Here is a 15,345-nt window from a genome sequence, read left to right on the forward strand (position 1 = left end):
GCAACTTTTTGTAGAGCCAAAGGCTAATGAATAATCAAATCTTCCCCACTCAAAATATATGTATGAAACAGATACTTTAAAACAGACCAAAAATTCAGCCATGGTCCCAACCCCAAAATAAATCAATGTTTTATTTGTGCATGTCTCCTTATTGACCTTGTCAATACGTACCTTCAGATTTTTCTTTCCTGAGGATACCCTAGATAGATTTCTTGTTTTACGTTATCCTGTAACATTAGATCGTAAGTATTATTTCCACTTCTGTAAATATCCATTATTTTTTTTCTGTTTACACTCCCCTCCCAATCACAGTTTTGTTGGGATCCTTCTACGTATTTAAGAATATGTTTGTTCAGGGGCACCTGGGTGGCTCATTGGATTAAGCATCTGCCTTTACCTCAGGTCATGATCTCAGGGTCCTGGGATTGAGCCCTGTGTCCTGTCAGGCTCACTGTTCAGCAGGGAGCCTGCTTCTCCCACTCTCTTTGCCCCTCCCCCTCCTTACACTATCTTTTTTTTTTTTTTAAGATTTTATTTATTCATTTGACAGAGATTACAAGTAGGCAGAGAGGCAGGCAGAGAGAGAGAAGGAAGCAGGCTCCCTGCTGAGCAGAGAGCCCGATGTGGGGCTCGATCCCAGGACCCTGGGATCATGACCTGAGCCGAAGGCAGAGGCTTTAACCCACTGAGCCACCCAGGCGCCCCATCCTTGTGCTATCTTTAAAAAATATATGTTTCTTCATATCATAAGAAAAGGAATCTTTGCCAATTTTCCGCCCTTTTCTCATTTAACTCTATCGTGGAAATCATGCCAGGTTAGCAGACACAGATCTAACACATTTCTTTTGTAGCAGCTGCATAATATTCCAGGATGTGGGCTTGTCACGACTGATTCAGTGGTTCTTCTGTTGGTATACATTCAGACTACATCCAGGTTTTACCACTGAACAGCATGCTGTAACGACACATACTTGTACCCATATGCTTGGGCATTTGTGCTTCTATTCCTACAGAAGAGATTTCTAGAAGTGGAATTTGCAGGTATGTATATTGTAAATGGGAACAGTATTTACAAAACACTTGGGAAATTCACATGTATGAAGGGACCTTTACTTTGCATTCTACCACTAGATGTTATCATCTATTTCAATATCTGACAGTTAATGCGTGAAGAGAGATAGCTCATTGCTTGAATTTATATTTTCCCAATTAATTGAGCATCCTCCCAAATGTTTATTAACCATTAGGATTTCCTCTTTCATGAGCTAACTGTATATATCCCTCGCCCACTGTTCTACCAAATGTCTTCTTCCTATCAATTTCATTTATCCATGTACTCATTCAACAAATACTCATCAAGGATTTCACTATATGTCACATGTTAGGATTATGGTATTGAACCAGGCAAGTACTAACCCTAATGAAGAGACCCTTGTATGGTTTCAATAGTAACCCTTTACTATGTCACCCACCTTGAAAATCAGCTCAGATGTCTAATTGTATTTTCAAGCTCTTCCCATACCCATGCTCTAGGAGACTGCTAATCTTTATAGTTTTGGGTTTTATGATGTAAAATACCTAATACCAAGCACCACCAGCTATTAATTTGTTAGAACAGAAAGAGCACCTTGCTGATACGCCACTTTTATGCCCTTCACGTTCACTGTTTCTATCCCTCCTTCAAGCACCTGTGACCTTCTCCTGAAGGGCCTTTTATGGCCACAAGTTCATATTTAGCCCTTGAGGGGAGCAGGACAGAAGTGCCTGGGGGAATGTCCCTGGGAGCATCCTTTTACCAATGACAGACAAAGAGCTGGTGAATGAATACCCCAGTTCCCTCCTCCCTTAGGTGGGATAACTCAGAGGTGTGTGTTCTCCACTATCTCCGCCATCAAGAGGAAGCCTCAGTTGTCCGTGATGTAACCAGCATATGAACCCTCTCCACAAGGGCTTCCTTCCCTCTCTATTTCACTTCCCCACTGGTTCTTCATGGAGTCATCTTCCAAATTAACTACTTGCCCTCAAATCCTTATCTCAGTTTCTGTTTCTGCAAGACTTCAACTAAGCGCCCTTGGTTTGCAGATGAGAAATAGCTTGATGGGTGGGAATGTGGCCTCTGAAGTCAGAGGTCTGGGTCCAAAGCCTGGTTCTGCTCCCGATTATGGCCTTGAGTACATTCTAAATCTCTGGTTCCTCCTCTGTAAAATGGGCCTGAAAGCTGCCATGGTTATGATAAGGATAAAACTAATTTTGTCATTTCCTCATAATATCCAGTGGAAGTGATATTAATCATTAGTATTAGAAATATAAGAAAACTGCATCCTAGAGAGTACAAGTAGCTCACCTAAGGTCACACAGGAACGTGGGACTCATGTGCCATTTCGAAAGACCTTAATCCTCTATCTTCCCGGGGCCCAGGGATGTTACAGTCATAGGGTACCACTTGCCTTGGACTTTGAATGCCCCTAGACTCACAGGAGGAACTGGGTATTTACCAAAGCTGTCGAACAGAACTTTCTGTGCTGATGGAAATACTCTATATCTGCATCCAATGTGAGGACCACTAGCCAAACCACAGGGGCCAATTAAGTACTTGGAATATGACCAGTGCAACCAAGGAACAAGGTTTTTTATTTCATTTACTCTTAATACAAGTAAATAGTCATACACAGCTAATCACACAGCTCAGGTCTAGAGAATGGGGGTTGGGCAACGATGAGAAGAATCTCTTAGGTTCTTTTCTTCTCCCTTCTTCTCCTCCCTTGCTTCCTGCCCCGTCTCCAAGTGCCAGCTAGTCAGCACCCAGCTTTCCCTCCTTTGAACATGCCAGGTTCTATGGCAGGAAGCACAGGGACTGTGACAGCGGCTGTATTTTCATATACCCAGCAAAATGAAACACACTCCTTTGTGGTCCTGGTGTTGAAAGACAAGACGAATACCTACTATAAATAAAGTTGAATAGAGATCCTTTTCTAGACAGCTTCCATTGTTCCCTGTTCCTTTCAAGTGTTCACGCTGAGATAATTTCCAGCTTCTCAGACCCTCAATAGTTATAAAACATACCATTACCTCATTTTCATTTCATTAGATTCACAGGTCACAAGACCACACTGATCCTTACCAACTTCATCTTTAATGGTTTCAAAATAATGGTTCTTTCCGCTTTAATGTGAGCCCGATACAGAACTTCCTACTCGTGTATTGTTACATCTCCTGCTTCCCCTTTCACTCTCTGTCTAGACAATAGCGGCTAATGGAGTTTTCCAAATGCCAGTGTGCATTTCACATCCACGAAGATGCGCCCCATACTGCTCTGTAACCCCACAGCTGGAGTAGGAAAAGGAGTCATTTCTCTCCAAACCATCTAATGCTGATGGATGGCATGGAAAGGTCTGCCCAAGTCATGTATCTGATAAACCGTCAGCTCGCCCAAGCTACATTTCCATGGCACCTTTAGTTAACTCTGCAGGGCACGGTGGGACGCGGGGGCTCTGGAGCCTGACAGATGTGGGTTTGACAGACTGTGTTGCTTAACTATGAGGAAGAGTAACTTACCCTATTTGAGACACAGTTTCCACACCTGCAAAATGGAGGAATGGGATAATTACTTTGCAGGATAGTGAAGGACTAGATTTATGTGGAAAGCAGGATGTTGGCCTTAAAAGTATGAACTCTACCACTGGGATACTGCCCTGTGACATTGGGTAACTTACCCAACCTCTCTGAGCTTCAATTTTCTTGCCTATATACAGGGGATCATAATAATGCCTACCTTTTTTTTTTTTTTAAGATTTTATTTATTTATTTATTTGACAGACAGAGATCACAAGTAGGCAGACAGGCAGGCAGAGAGACAGGAGGAAGCAGGCTCCCTGCCGAGCAGAGAGCCCCATGTGGGGCTCGATCCCAGGACCCTGGGATCATGACCTGAGCCGAAGGCAGAGGCTTTAACCCACTGAGCCACTCAGATGCCCCTAGTGCCTACCTTTTAAGGTGTTGGGAGGATTAAATAAGGATGTATATATAAAGTCCTCGGAGAGTGACTGACTCAAAGAAAGCATTCACCTTTTATTTTGTCCTAAGGAGGGCTTCTCACCCCAGACATTAACTTTTTTCTTTAGAGCAGGATTCTTTTTTTTTTTTTTAAGATTTTATTTATTCACTCGACAGAGAGAGATCACAAGTAGACAAGTAGAGAGGCAGGCAGAGAGAGAGAGAGAGGAGAGAGGGAAGCAATCTCCCTGCCAAGCAGAGAGCCCAATGCGGGACTCGATCCCAGGACCCTGAGACCATGACCCAAGCCGAAGGCAGCAGCCTAACCCACTGAGCCACCCAGGGGCACCTAGAGCAGGATTCTTAAGAGTGTGTGTGTGTGTGTGTGTGTGTGTGTGTGTGTCTGTTTTGCAGAATCCTCTGACCATACATAGAAGCCTTTGGACCTTTCTTAGAAAAACATTTGTGAATGCATAAAATATGATAGCGGTACAAAGAAAACCAATTATATTGAAATACAGTCATCAAAATGGTAAAAAGACAAATGTGTCTGTAGTCCTGTATGAGCTTCTTCGTTAACGGATTACATAATAAGATCTAGCGGCAAGTCTAAGCTTTCCATAATTTCAAAGTAATGATGAGTGCAAACAATAATTTAAGACATCTGCAATAACTGTACTGTGATATGAAATATCTGTGATTTCCACTGGAGACAGTGTAGCAGGCTCTGCTAATACCTCTGTTGCTTACATTCATAATGGAAAGAATTGCTTAATTTCAGTTAGAGGTAAATGAGAACAAAGAAGCAGGTTTTTCCCATTCAAGTTCACAAACCCCGGACTAAAGCCTCCTGCTTAAGAAAATACTTAGTGCCCCTTTATTCTCAACTGTGGGTCCAAAGTCACAGATTAGGAGGTACCCCCAGGATTCCCCCTCACATCTCAGTAAATGGCTTCTGACTGGAAGAGTAATTTCAAGATGGGAGAGCATAGTCCTACAGGAGCGTGTGTCAGGTTGACAAACCACTACCAGCTAGCTAATGCTTACTGTGCGGTACACGGCAGGCACTAAGTGTTCTAAGTGTTTTACAGATGTTAACTCAGCAACATTCATAATAATCCTTTCAGGGAGGTCCTATGACTATCCCTGTTTTACAGAGGAGAAAACCGAGGCACAGAGAGGTTAGGTGACATGCCTGAAAGTCACACTGTGAGTAAATAGTGGAGCCAGAATTTGTACTCAAGTAGTCTGAATCCCTGGTCTATGGTCCTAGCTACCAGGCTATGCTATCTTTCTATTTTGAGTGGGGATTGGGATTCAGATTTAAAAGAACATCTTGTTAACCTTAAATGTAAAATACTCAGGTATTTACCAGCAAAATGAGTTTATTTGGAAATTGTGGAAGAGTTGCAATCTGAGACATGCAGGCTATGGCAAACCACACAAAGCAGAGGAACTTTACTCTATGGAGAAAAAGGAGGAAGTTGGAAGGGGTTGCTCTGAACAAAAGCCCCTTGGAGGAAAGCAGCAGCTCAGGGTGATGATGGCTCCTCGTTGGCTGAATTATGGCAGTTTCTCATGGGCTGGGCTGTTGCTGGGCGAGGAGAAAATCTTCCTTCCTCCTGCTGGGTAGTCTTCCTGTCTAGGAATGTGAAACAAGCTGCCCTGGTAAGTTTGTGGGTGAGAACTTCCCCTTCGGGGCTTCCCAACTCCACTCTGCATGAGGTTTCCCTTTATTGACTTTCACAACCTTAAGGGTGAATAGGAATTCATTAAAGAGGTGGCAGAGAAAGGAGGAGGGAAGATGGAAATGTAGGAAAAGGGTTAAGAGAGTACTTAAGCAGAGGGAACAGGAGGTATAAAGGCCCTGAGGTGGAAACAATGTGGTGAATGTAGGGCCCAAAATGATACCTGTGTGTTTGCAGGTTGGAAAGCAAGAGGGATAGTAGCAAAATGTTAAGTCTGGATGGCAAAGTTCCAGATCTCACAGGGCCTTGAAGGCAGCTTTATCATTGTCCCAAGGACCATGGGGAGTGATAATCAGATCTGTTATTTAAAAACATTCTATTGAAGAAAAAGATAGGGAGAGAAGAAAGGGTGAAAGCAAGGAGCCAAGTTTGGAGACAAGGAAAGCAGTATAAGCTAGGGGTGACAACAGCTTGGACTCGGTGGTGGCCGGGGAGGACCAATTTGAGAAACATTAGGGGGAAGGATCTGGTGTACGAGCTACGGGGATGAGGGAAAACTCTGTGGCCCACTGGATTCCCCAAAGGTGGCCACAGCTCTATCTCCCTCCCACAGTTTCTGCTCAGAGTGAGAGCCCTCGACACTCCTCCCATTGAGAGGGGGTCCGTGAATCTGGCCAGCCTTAGGAGGCATATGACTTCCACGACTATGTCAGAGAGGGCAACACATCTCCTCCCTGGTTCTTTCAACCACTCTCCCAGGGCACCGAGCTCCATGGAAGCAGCACAACTACTCTGAAGCCACCATGTTGTGAGGAAGCCCAGCCTAGCCCATGCAGAGGCCATGTGAGGGGAGAAAGATGTCCCTCCGGCCTCCAGCTGCTCCAGCCCTCTGCTGTTCCAGCTGCAGCCACACTGTCTGACAAACCTGGAGCCAGCACTGCCCAACTAAGCCCTTCCCGAATTCCTGGTTCACAGAAACTATGAACAAGAATGAAACACTTGCTTCACATCACTAAGCTTTGAATCTGGAACATTCATCCTTCAGATTCTGCCTCTACTGACTTGGCCAGTTATCCAGTTCCAACTCTCATAAAGAAGACTTAACAGTCTCAGTCTGGGTAATTTGTGAGAGACCCTGAAACATGGTAAATGGTTTCTAGGTATGTTATCTCTGTAATCACCAAGCCCAGCGGTTTGTAAACCTGGGAGGAGACTTGTTTTTTTTTGTTTGTTTGTTTGTTTGTTTGCTTAATATTCTCAAGTTTTACCCTAAACTCACAGAATCAGAATCACCAGGAAACAGTGACCCAGGACTTGGCTCATCTTTGACATCATCCTTCACCATTTTTATGATTATTATACTTATACTCTATTTCTATAACCCAATATATATAGGCAAATTTGGAGATGGATCCTTTGAGAATTTCAAAGGAAGGGAGGCATTAATCAGATTGCCCTGAGGATCCGAGTAGCACAAAAAAAGATTTACTTACCTGCATCAAAGATAATTCCTTTTAAACATTTTCATAAGTATATTTCACATGGCTCTGAAAATAAAACAACTAAATATGTGCCATCTAGGGTAATAATAATTAAAACAATGTGAACTGCCCCCAAAAGAAAGGAATATTATAGAATCAATAAAGAGTAGGATACCTGGCTGGCTCAGGGTCTCGGGGTCATGAGTTCAAGCCCCACGTTGGGTTTTTATTTTCTGAAAAAAAAAATGAAAAAAATAGGAAATGCTACAGAAGCAATGAAAACCCCTAAATTTAATCCTCCTATTAAAAAGAATATTATATGATAAACAGATACAAAAATGGTTTGGGGGTGTTATTTTGTGTTGAAATGGCTTGGAAGAAGAGGGAATCTAAATGTGACATCATACTTCAATATTAATTGGATTAAATAATCAGGTATTAAAAGGGGAAAAGTAAATCACGGAAACATTAGAAAAGGAAAATGTATATTTACCACATTTTCAGGAGGGTGAAAAGTCAAGTTAAAAACGTGTCAGCTGGGGCACCTGGGTGGTTCAGTGGGTTGGGGCCTCTGCCTTTGGCTCGGGTCATGGTCTCGGGGTCCTTGGATCGAGCCCCGCATCGGGCTTCTCTGCTCAGCCGGGAGCCTGCTTCCCTTCTTCTCTCTCTGTCTGTCAAAAGAATAGATAGAAGCTTTAAAAAAAAAAATGTGTCAGCAAAGCTGTGTTCCTTCTAGAGGCTCCGGGGGGAATCTGTTTTCCCGCTTTTTCCAGCTTCTAGAGGCCTCCTGTGTTCCTTGGCTCGTGGCCCCATTCTCCACCTGCAAATCCAGCAGTGTAGTAACATCTCCCACTATCTCCCTCTCCCTCTCTCCTTCTCCCTGTCTTTCTCCCACCTCCACACCCTCCCCCCAGCCCCCACTTCCATCATCACATCTCCTTCTCTGACTCCAACCTTCCCACCCCCCACCCATAAGGACCCTTGTGATTACATTACATGGGCCCACTTGGACAACCTAAGATTATCTCCCCATCTCGAGATCCTTAACCTAATGACACATCCAAAGCCCCCATTGCCATGTAAGGTGATGTATTCACAGGTTCCAGAGACTAGGATATGGATATCTTTAGAAGGTCATTACCCGGATTCCCACAGTTGTACAGAGCTATACTAACACTGATGGGCGTGTCATAGAGGCTGGTCTCCCTGATGGCAGGGAGGGACCTCAGTGTGGCTATTCTGCAGTTCCCTGAGCCACTCCTTTCAACATACAACAGACCTTGCCAAGTTGGGGCTGTCCCATTCTGACCCACTTTGTTGGCAGAATCTTACTCTGAGGAGCTATTAGTTCATTTGGGGTTCACCACAACAAAGTCCCTTCCACCCCCACCCCAACGTCCTGGGGAACCAGGATTCATTCATTCATTCATTCAACTCCCAGTGACGTTTATTCTATTTATTCCGCTTGTGAACAGAGTAGCCCATGAAAACCCAAGGGCCTTTGTCTTCTAAGGATTTCTCTTTTTTTTTTTTAAGATTTTATTTATTTATTTATTTGACAGAGAGAGGGAGGGATCACAAGTAGGCAGAGAGGCAGGCAGAGGGGGAGGAGGAAGCAGGCTCCCTACTGAGCAGAGAGCCCGATGCAGGGCTCGATCCCAGGACCCTGAGATCATGACCTGAGCCGAAGGCAGAGGCTTAACCCACTGAGCCACTCAGGCGCCCCTGTCTTCTAAGGATTTCTAACAAACTGCAAATACAAATAAATCTATAGAAAGACACAAACCATGGCATCATAAAACCTCTATGACCCATTGAGCCTGCACGAATCAGGCATAATTCTAAGAGCTTTACGCGTGGTACATACTACCTCATTTAACATACTTCATATTGACCTTATGAGGCACATACTATCATCATTCCCATTTTACAGATGAAGAAGAGGAGTCATGGGACATTAAAGAACACATCCAAGTCTGCCAGCTAGGAAGTAGTAGATTAGAGTTGTGAACGTAGGCCAGTCTGATTCTACGGCCTATGTACTAATCTACTGAGACTTCATAAATGGTAAATTCCCTCAATAGGTTTGAGCCAAGAAAGCTGGAGCGTCAGAGGTCTGTGTTCATGGCCCACCAGATAGATGGCTAGGGCCGCACAGGCAGGTCCCAGCTAGGCTGGCAGTCACCTCCACTCTCAATGCCTCTCCCCTCCCCTGTCTCCTATTGGCAAGGAATCCCTTCAAGACCAGCATGGAGAAATGAGTTTCTTGGCCTCTGTTAGGTCGTGTGAACCCTTTGGGAATTGGAAAGAAGAGATAGTAATCACTTTGCCTGGAAAATGCATTTTATGCACATAATATCACAGAGGATTCTACTCAAAAGAAAATTGCTGGCTGAGAAGGACACAGCCTCGATTCTGTGTCTTCCTGCCAAAAATGTAGAACCTGGATCTCACAATGGAGAAACATCAGACAAGCCTCAGTGAGGGTTGTTCTATAAAATAAGTAGCCTGTACTCTTTAGAAATGTCAAGGTCATGAAGGACACAGATGGACTGAAGAACTGTCACAGATCAAAGGAAACCCAAGAGATGAAAATAAAGGCAACATGTAACCTGAAACTGGGTCCTGGACCAGAAACAAATTGTTTCTTTTGCTCTCAAGAACATTAGTGGAACAACTGGTGAAATTCAAATTAGGCTGTGGATTAGATGACACAGAGATAACACAGAGGAAGAGAAACAAACAGAGAGACAGCTACAGAGCAAACAAGGTAAAACGTTCAATATTTGGGGAATCTGAGAAAAGGACATTCAGGAACTCTTTGTACTATTTTTTGCAACTTTTCTGTAAATCTGAAATTATTTGAACATTTTAAAACATATTTTTAGAGATTTTGACATCTAGAGTCACAGTGCTTCATTATGTAGTGAATGAGAATTGCCTTAACCAGCAGCACATCTGAGCTCTGCACACCCTACGTGTCTACAGAAAAGGCTGAGAAGTGTTCTCATGAGACAATTAGCAGAGCAAGACGGCAAGAAATTCCTAAACCAGAATTAGTATCTGGTTACATGCTCAGAGGTCAGGAGCCCAGGCTGTTCACCTCCAGCATTCTGTGACCTTAGGCAAGCTATATAATATAGAAGCTCTCTGTGCCTCAACTGGTTCACCTGTAAAACTGACATAATTACAGTACTTACCAGGGTGCCTGGGTGGCTCAGTGGGTTAAAACCTCCACCTTCGGCTCACGTCATGATCCCAGAGTCCTGGGATCGAGCCCTGCATCAGTCTCTCTGCTCAGTGGGGGGCCTGCTTCCCCTTCTCTCTTTGCCTGCCTCTCTGCCTACTTGTGATCTCTGTCTGTCAAATAAATAAATAAAATCTTTAAAAAAAAAGTATTAAAAAAAAACAGTACTTACCAAGGAGACCATCTATATGACATTAGCAAAGGGAAGGAATTCTTTCGTTTTTTAAGACTTTATTTATTTATTTGACAGGGAGACAGAGGGAGAGGGAACACAAGCAGGGGGAGTGGGAGAGGGAGAAGCAGGCTTCCCACTGAGCTGGGAGCCCAATGCGGGGCTCAATCCCAGGACCCTGGGATCATGACCTGAGCCAAAGGCAGACGCTTAACTGACTGAGCCACCCGGGTGCCCCAAGGGAAGGAATTCGTAAACAAGACATAGAATACCACAAATTATAAAGGGGAAGGTTGAAACATATGACTCCATTAAACTGTAAAACTTGTGAATGACAAGATACCATTAACAAAGTAAGATGACAAACCACAGAGAGAAGACCGAACCCTAACATGAGATCGGTATCCAGAATAGATAAACAACTCCTATGGATCAATAAGAAAAACAGAAATAAACCCAGTGCGAAATGGTCTAGAAATACCAACAAGCAGTTCATAAAGGAAGAAACTCAGGAAAAACTTGGATAAGAAAATACGCTCGATATCACTAAATTCAGGAGAATTCAAACTAAAACAACAAAAATATTTTTGCATACCTAGAGTCATAAGCAAAAAATAAGTAAATGAATAAAATCCAAAAATATCCAAAGTTGATAAGGGTATCTAGAAAGGGTACTTATACATTGCAGGCAGAACCATGCATTAATACACCACACATACTTCTCTGAAGAGCAGTCTGGCTAACCCTCCTAGAGTCTGAGATGTGATACATACTACAGAGTCAGCAAATCTACTCCTAAGTGTGTGTCCTTGATGTACCCAAAGAGATAGGTACTAATGTGTTCAGAGCCAGCACACTTTCAGCCGAAAGAAAATCTAACCATTCCTTAGTACAGATACACAAACTGTGGCAGATTCATACAAAATAATACTACACAGCAAATAAAATGAATACATTACAGCAGTAGTCCTCAGACTTTAGGATGCATCAGAATCACCAAGGAGGGCTTGGGAAAGGACAAATGCCTGGGTCCTACCCTCAGAGTTTCTAATTCAATGAGTCTTGTGTAGGACTGAAATTCTGCATTTCTAACAAGTTCTCAGGTGTTACTGATGCTGCTTGCTGGTCTAGGGACCACAGAAGTAGTTGTAAGTTTCAACACAGTTAAATTTTGCAAACCTAGCAGAGTTAAAAAGATAAAAGTTTGAAATGTTAAGGAATTGTTGAAGTTCAAATTATATAGCATCTATCTCGTGGATGGGCGTGAATAACAACTGATATAATGTGAAATGTTCTGGATGGGAAAAGATAGGAAGATGAAGTTGGGCCACAAAATCTCTGTCTCTGTATATCTCACCAGAAAAATAATAATAGTAAAAATAAGTTAAAGGATATCAGAAAATTAAAAGAATTAATCAACTCAACCAAAAAATGGAAAAGCATACAATTTTATGGCATAAACATCAAAAAGGGCTAACACAGGAAAGAAGCAGAAGATTCTGAACTGAGTCCAGTGTGGTTCTTCACCTACGCACAAAAGGATACCAGGGAAGCAGGTGAATCTATAAAATCCGGAGACTTCTCACCTAGAGTGAGTGAACAACATAGGAAAAATAGAGAAAAAAATAATAATCCCTGGGCGTAGATGTCCCTATCTGCTCTGGGAGCTCTCAGCAGAGGTGGGAAATCCCAGGTGCCATGATGAATTATGAATTATTAAGGACCCAAAGATGACGCATATCTGTCCAAAGGCGTCAGGCATACCCTGCACTCATCACAGGTGAGACTAACGAGACAATACTGTGTGTCTCTGTTTCTTTCCTTCAAATATTTACCTGTTTGTAATTACACACTCAGCTGTGATTATTCCCTAATTCTCTCTCTCTACTAGAAAGTAATCTCAAAGACAGCAGAGATGGGTCTCCATTTGCTCATGACAGTGTTTCAAAAGTAGGTGTCTAATAAATCATAGGGCCACCTAGTAGGTGTGTAATAAACATTCAGTGAGCAAATGAGTGAAGGGGTGAGCAAATGAATGGTTGTCAAAGAAATCTGACTTCCCATAGCATTCCAATTCCACAGCCACCATTTTTCCTTGGCATGCACTATTCACAAAGAGAAAAACTAGACCCCAGCGGGGTCTGAGACAATTCCTAACTAATAAAAAAGCCTACCTGGTTCATATAGCGATAGCTGTGATTAATGAAGTGTATTTACAATTGTGTGAACAAATTCCATCCCTCTGACAAATTATTCTAGAAAAAAATTAACAATACAGCATTTTGCATGCTTCATAGTCAACAATTACATTCTGCGGTATTTATTTTTGACATTGAATAAATATTCCAGGAAGAAATAACTCAAAAAGAACCTGTAACTAATATCAACAGAAGCCTTTTGCCCCTTGTCAGCAAAACTAATAGGGTACACAGCCTATTTAAATGTAAATTTAAATAAAGCGTTTTTCTACCTCTCTGCTTTCTTTGTTCCTTGGGATTCGGAGGTAACGGGAATACATATACTATTCTCCAACACACACATCCAAAGGTGTTTTGTTTTTTGTTGTGTTTTATGAAAAACGAAACCAAAGTGTTTTAGGATTTAAATGATCTATTTCCACAGTTAGAATGGGAGAAAAGGCGCTCCGAATATCAGAAAGGCGAAGCCTTTGGGGTCGGAGGACCAAGCCTGGACCCATCCTTAGCCTTGGAGCCGTTACTAGGCAACCCCTAGCGTTCTCAACGGCCGCCAGGAGCCACTTCCCCGCCCTGATTGCTAAGGAGATCGACGCCCAACTCAGCCCTGCCGTAAACCCACGCGCTCTTGCGACATTGCCGCGCCTGCCGCTGCGTGCGCGCCCTCTGCCCCCACTCTCCGCCCCGGCCGCCATTGCCTCGTGCCCGCGCCGGTCGGTTGGTGGCGCCTTTGTCCTACGGCGGGCAGGTGGGCTGAGGTGGAGGCGGCAGGGGCGGGCCTGAGGCGAAGGAGCGGCCGGGAGCCCGCCGCGCTGGTAGCGGTGAGTGCCGGGAAGCGGTGGCCGTCCGCCGAGGCGTGGGGCTCACGGCAGGCGGTTGAGGGGCCCGGGCCGGATGGGGAGGCTGAGGCGGGAGGGCCCGCTCGACGCGCGACCGCGGCCTCGGCTCCTCTCCGGGTGCGCGCGGAGCTGCGCATGCCCGGTGCGGGGCGCGGCCTCTGGCTCCCGTCAAGCCCAGGCCGGGACAGCCGGGGCGGCCGGTGGTGGGCTCGGGTCCGGGCGGCGCCGCACCGCGGCCGCCTGTTTGTGCGCGAACCGCCGACAGTAGTCCTCCGAGCTTGTCTGTAGGATAGGCCTGCACACCCCGCGTCCCTTTCTTGAAACTGTGAAGTCGCTCGCCTGCGGGTCCTCAGCGAGTCGGTGGCGCAGGCGGGATTCGAACTCGGACTGAGGTGGCCCGCCTCTCCGGGCGTTCTACCGGGCGTGCAGTGCCGTGCGGCGAACCGAACGCTGGCCCCCGTCGCCGCCGCCTCGCGGCCCCTTGACAGCATCCTCGGGGCGTCTGTCTCCTTGTCGCGTGATACCTCCACTCATTTTATAACGCGGACCCCGGGCCCCGAGGATGGGGAAAGAAACTGTGCCCGAGGTTACCGTGGAAACTAGCGACAGAGCCAACGCCCCAACCTGCTGGCTCTTCTGTCTCCTGACCCAGGTCACTCTCCGCTCCCCACGACCCGCCGGGGGCTTTTTTGAGGACGGCGCTTCCCAAATTTCAGTCTCTCGCGTTACACCTTTCTGTCGTGTACCTTCTGTACTGTTAATTTATTTACCAAATGTTAATTTTTTTTCTTTAAACTGACTCCTTTTTCCTCCTCCTTCTGAAATACATTTGTTTAAGGTGGAAACGTAAATCACAAACCGTATAATGGAAAGCCAGTTATTTTTCTAATGCTCATAAAAAATAAATATCTATCTATTAAACAGTGCGTCCTTGTTCCTCCTGAAGTTACTCTGCGTTCCACGCTTTGGGAAACGCTGCCCTAGGAGTACGGGGTTAATTGTCGTCCTGGCTTTCGCTCCGTGCATAGATTTTTTTTTTCCCTGAGGCATAGCGGATTCCGTGAAATGCTCCAGGATCTTGGGGATGATGATATTACAAGGCTTTTTTCGTTGTAAACTGGTCTCATTATTGACTTACAAGCGCTAGTCCCAGGGACCTGCAGGAACTGTCAGCTCCCGTGCGCCGGTGTGCCTCCTCACTTTTCTGGTAGCATTGTGGCATGGTAACCACCTGACTCTTTCTGCGTATGACCATGGAGCAGTTTTGGTTTTTGACAACTCTAGATTGAATGTTTTCTGTATGAGTCAGTCCGGGTGTGAAAACTCACTTCCATGTTGCCTTTTTCCAACCAGTAAAGCCCAAGCTTTTGCATTGTGGGTATTGGAGATCACTTGGCTACTTACTGTTTCTTCCTATATTCTAGTTTCTTTGCCTTTCTTTTAGCTCGTGTCATGACACGTGTCATCGTGTCATCTTCATTTGAAACCTCTGACATGATTTTTTAACCTAAAACATAGAAACTGTAGTTTTCCTTGTAGAATGTGCTGGAGAAACTGTATTCCAGGGCCCAGTGGAAGGAATTTTTCTAGCTGCAGGTGGTTCAGGCTCACATGCCAGTGAACACCACATATTTCAAGAAGGCATTAGGAGCTCCTTTCTCTGGCTAGATCAGATGCTGCCGATTAATGCATTGTTGAAAAAAGCTAATTAGGTTTTTCAAACAAAGGGA

The 15,345-nt window shown here is 44.6% G+C and overlaps 2 protein-coding genes across 5 annotated transcripts in view; one reads left to right on the plus strand and one right to left on the minus strand.

The window, feature by feature from the left end:
- Window positions 1-2,896: 2,896 nt before the first annotated feature.
- On the minus strand, window positions 2,897-14,142 carry LOC116855723 (mucin-1-like). The gene is made up of 2 exons (XM_032838678.1): window positions 13,052-14,142; window positions 2,897-2,913 (listed from the first exon to the last, which is right to left on the minus strand). Exon 1 carries the CDS (start codon window positions 14,104-14,106, stop codon window positions 13,378-13,380), a length of 729 nt encoding a protein of 242 aa, XP_032694569.1. The 5' UTR covers window positions 14,107-14,142; the 3' UTR covers window positions 2,897-2,913; window positions 13,052-13,377.
- The window catches only part of NCOA5 (nuclear receptor coactivator 5), a 28,769-nt gene continuing 26,908 nt past the window's right edge, over window positions 13,485-15,345 (plus strand). For 3 of the 4 annotated variants that reach the window (XM_032838673.1, XM_032838675.1, XM_032838676.1), the window contains exon 1: window positions 13,485-13,597. The gene's annotated coding sequence lies outside the window, so the exon portion shown is untranslated. The remainder of the gene's footprint in view (window positions 13,598-15,345) is intronic. The other variant, XM_032838674.1, reaches the window with a different exon arrangement.

Source organism: Lontra canadensis, unplaced genomic scaffold (genome assembly GCF_010015895.1).
Source record: "Lontra canadensis isolate GAN:19392208 unplaced genomic scaffold, GSC_riverotter_1.0 scaffold105, whole genome shotgun sequence".
Lineage (NCBI taxonomy): Eukaryota > Metazoa > Chordata > Mammalia > Carnivora > Mustelidae > Lontra > Lontra canadensis.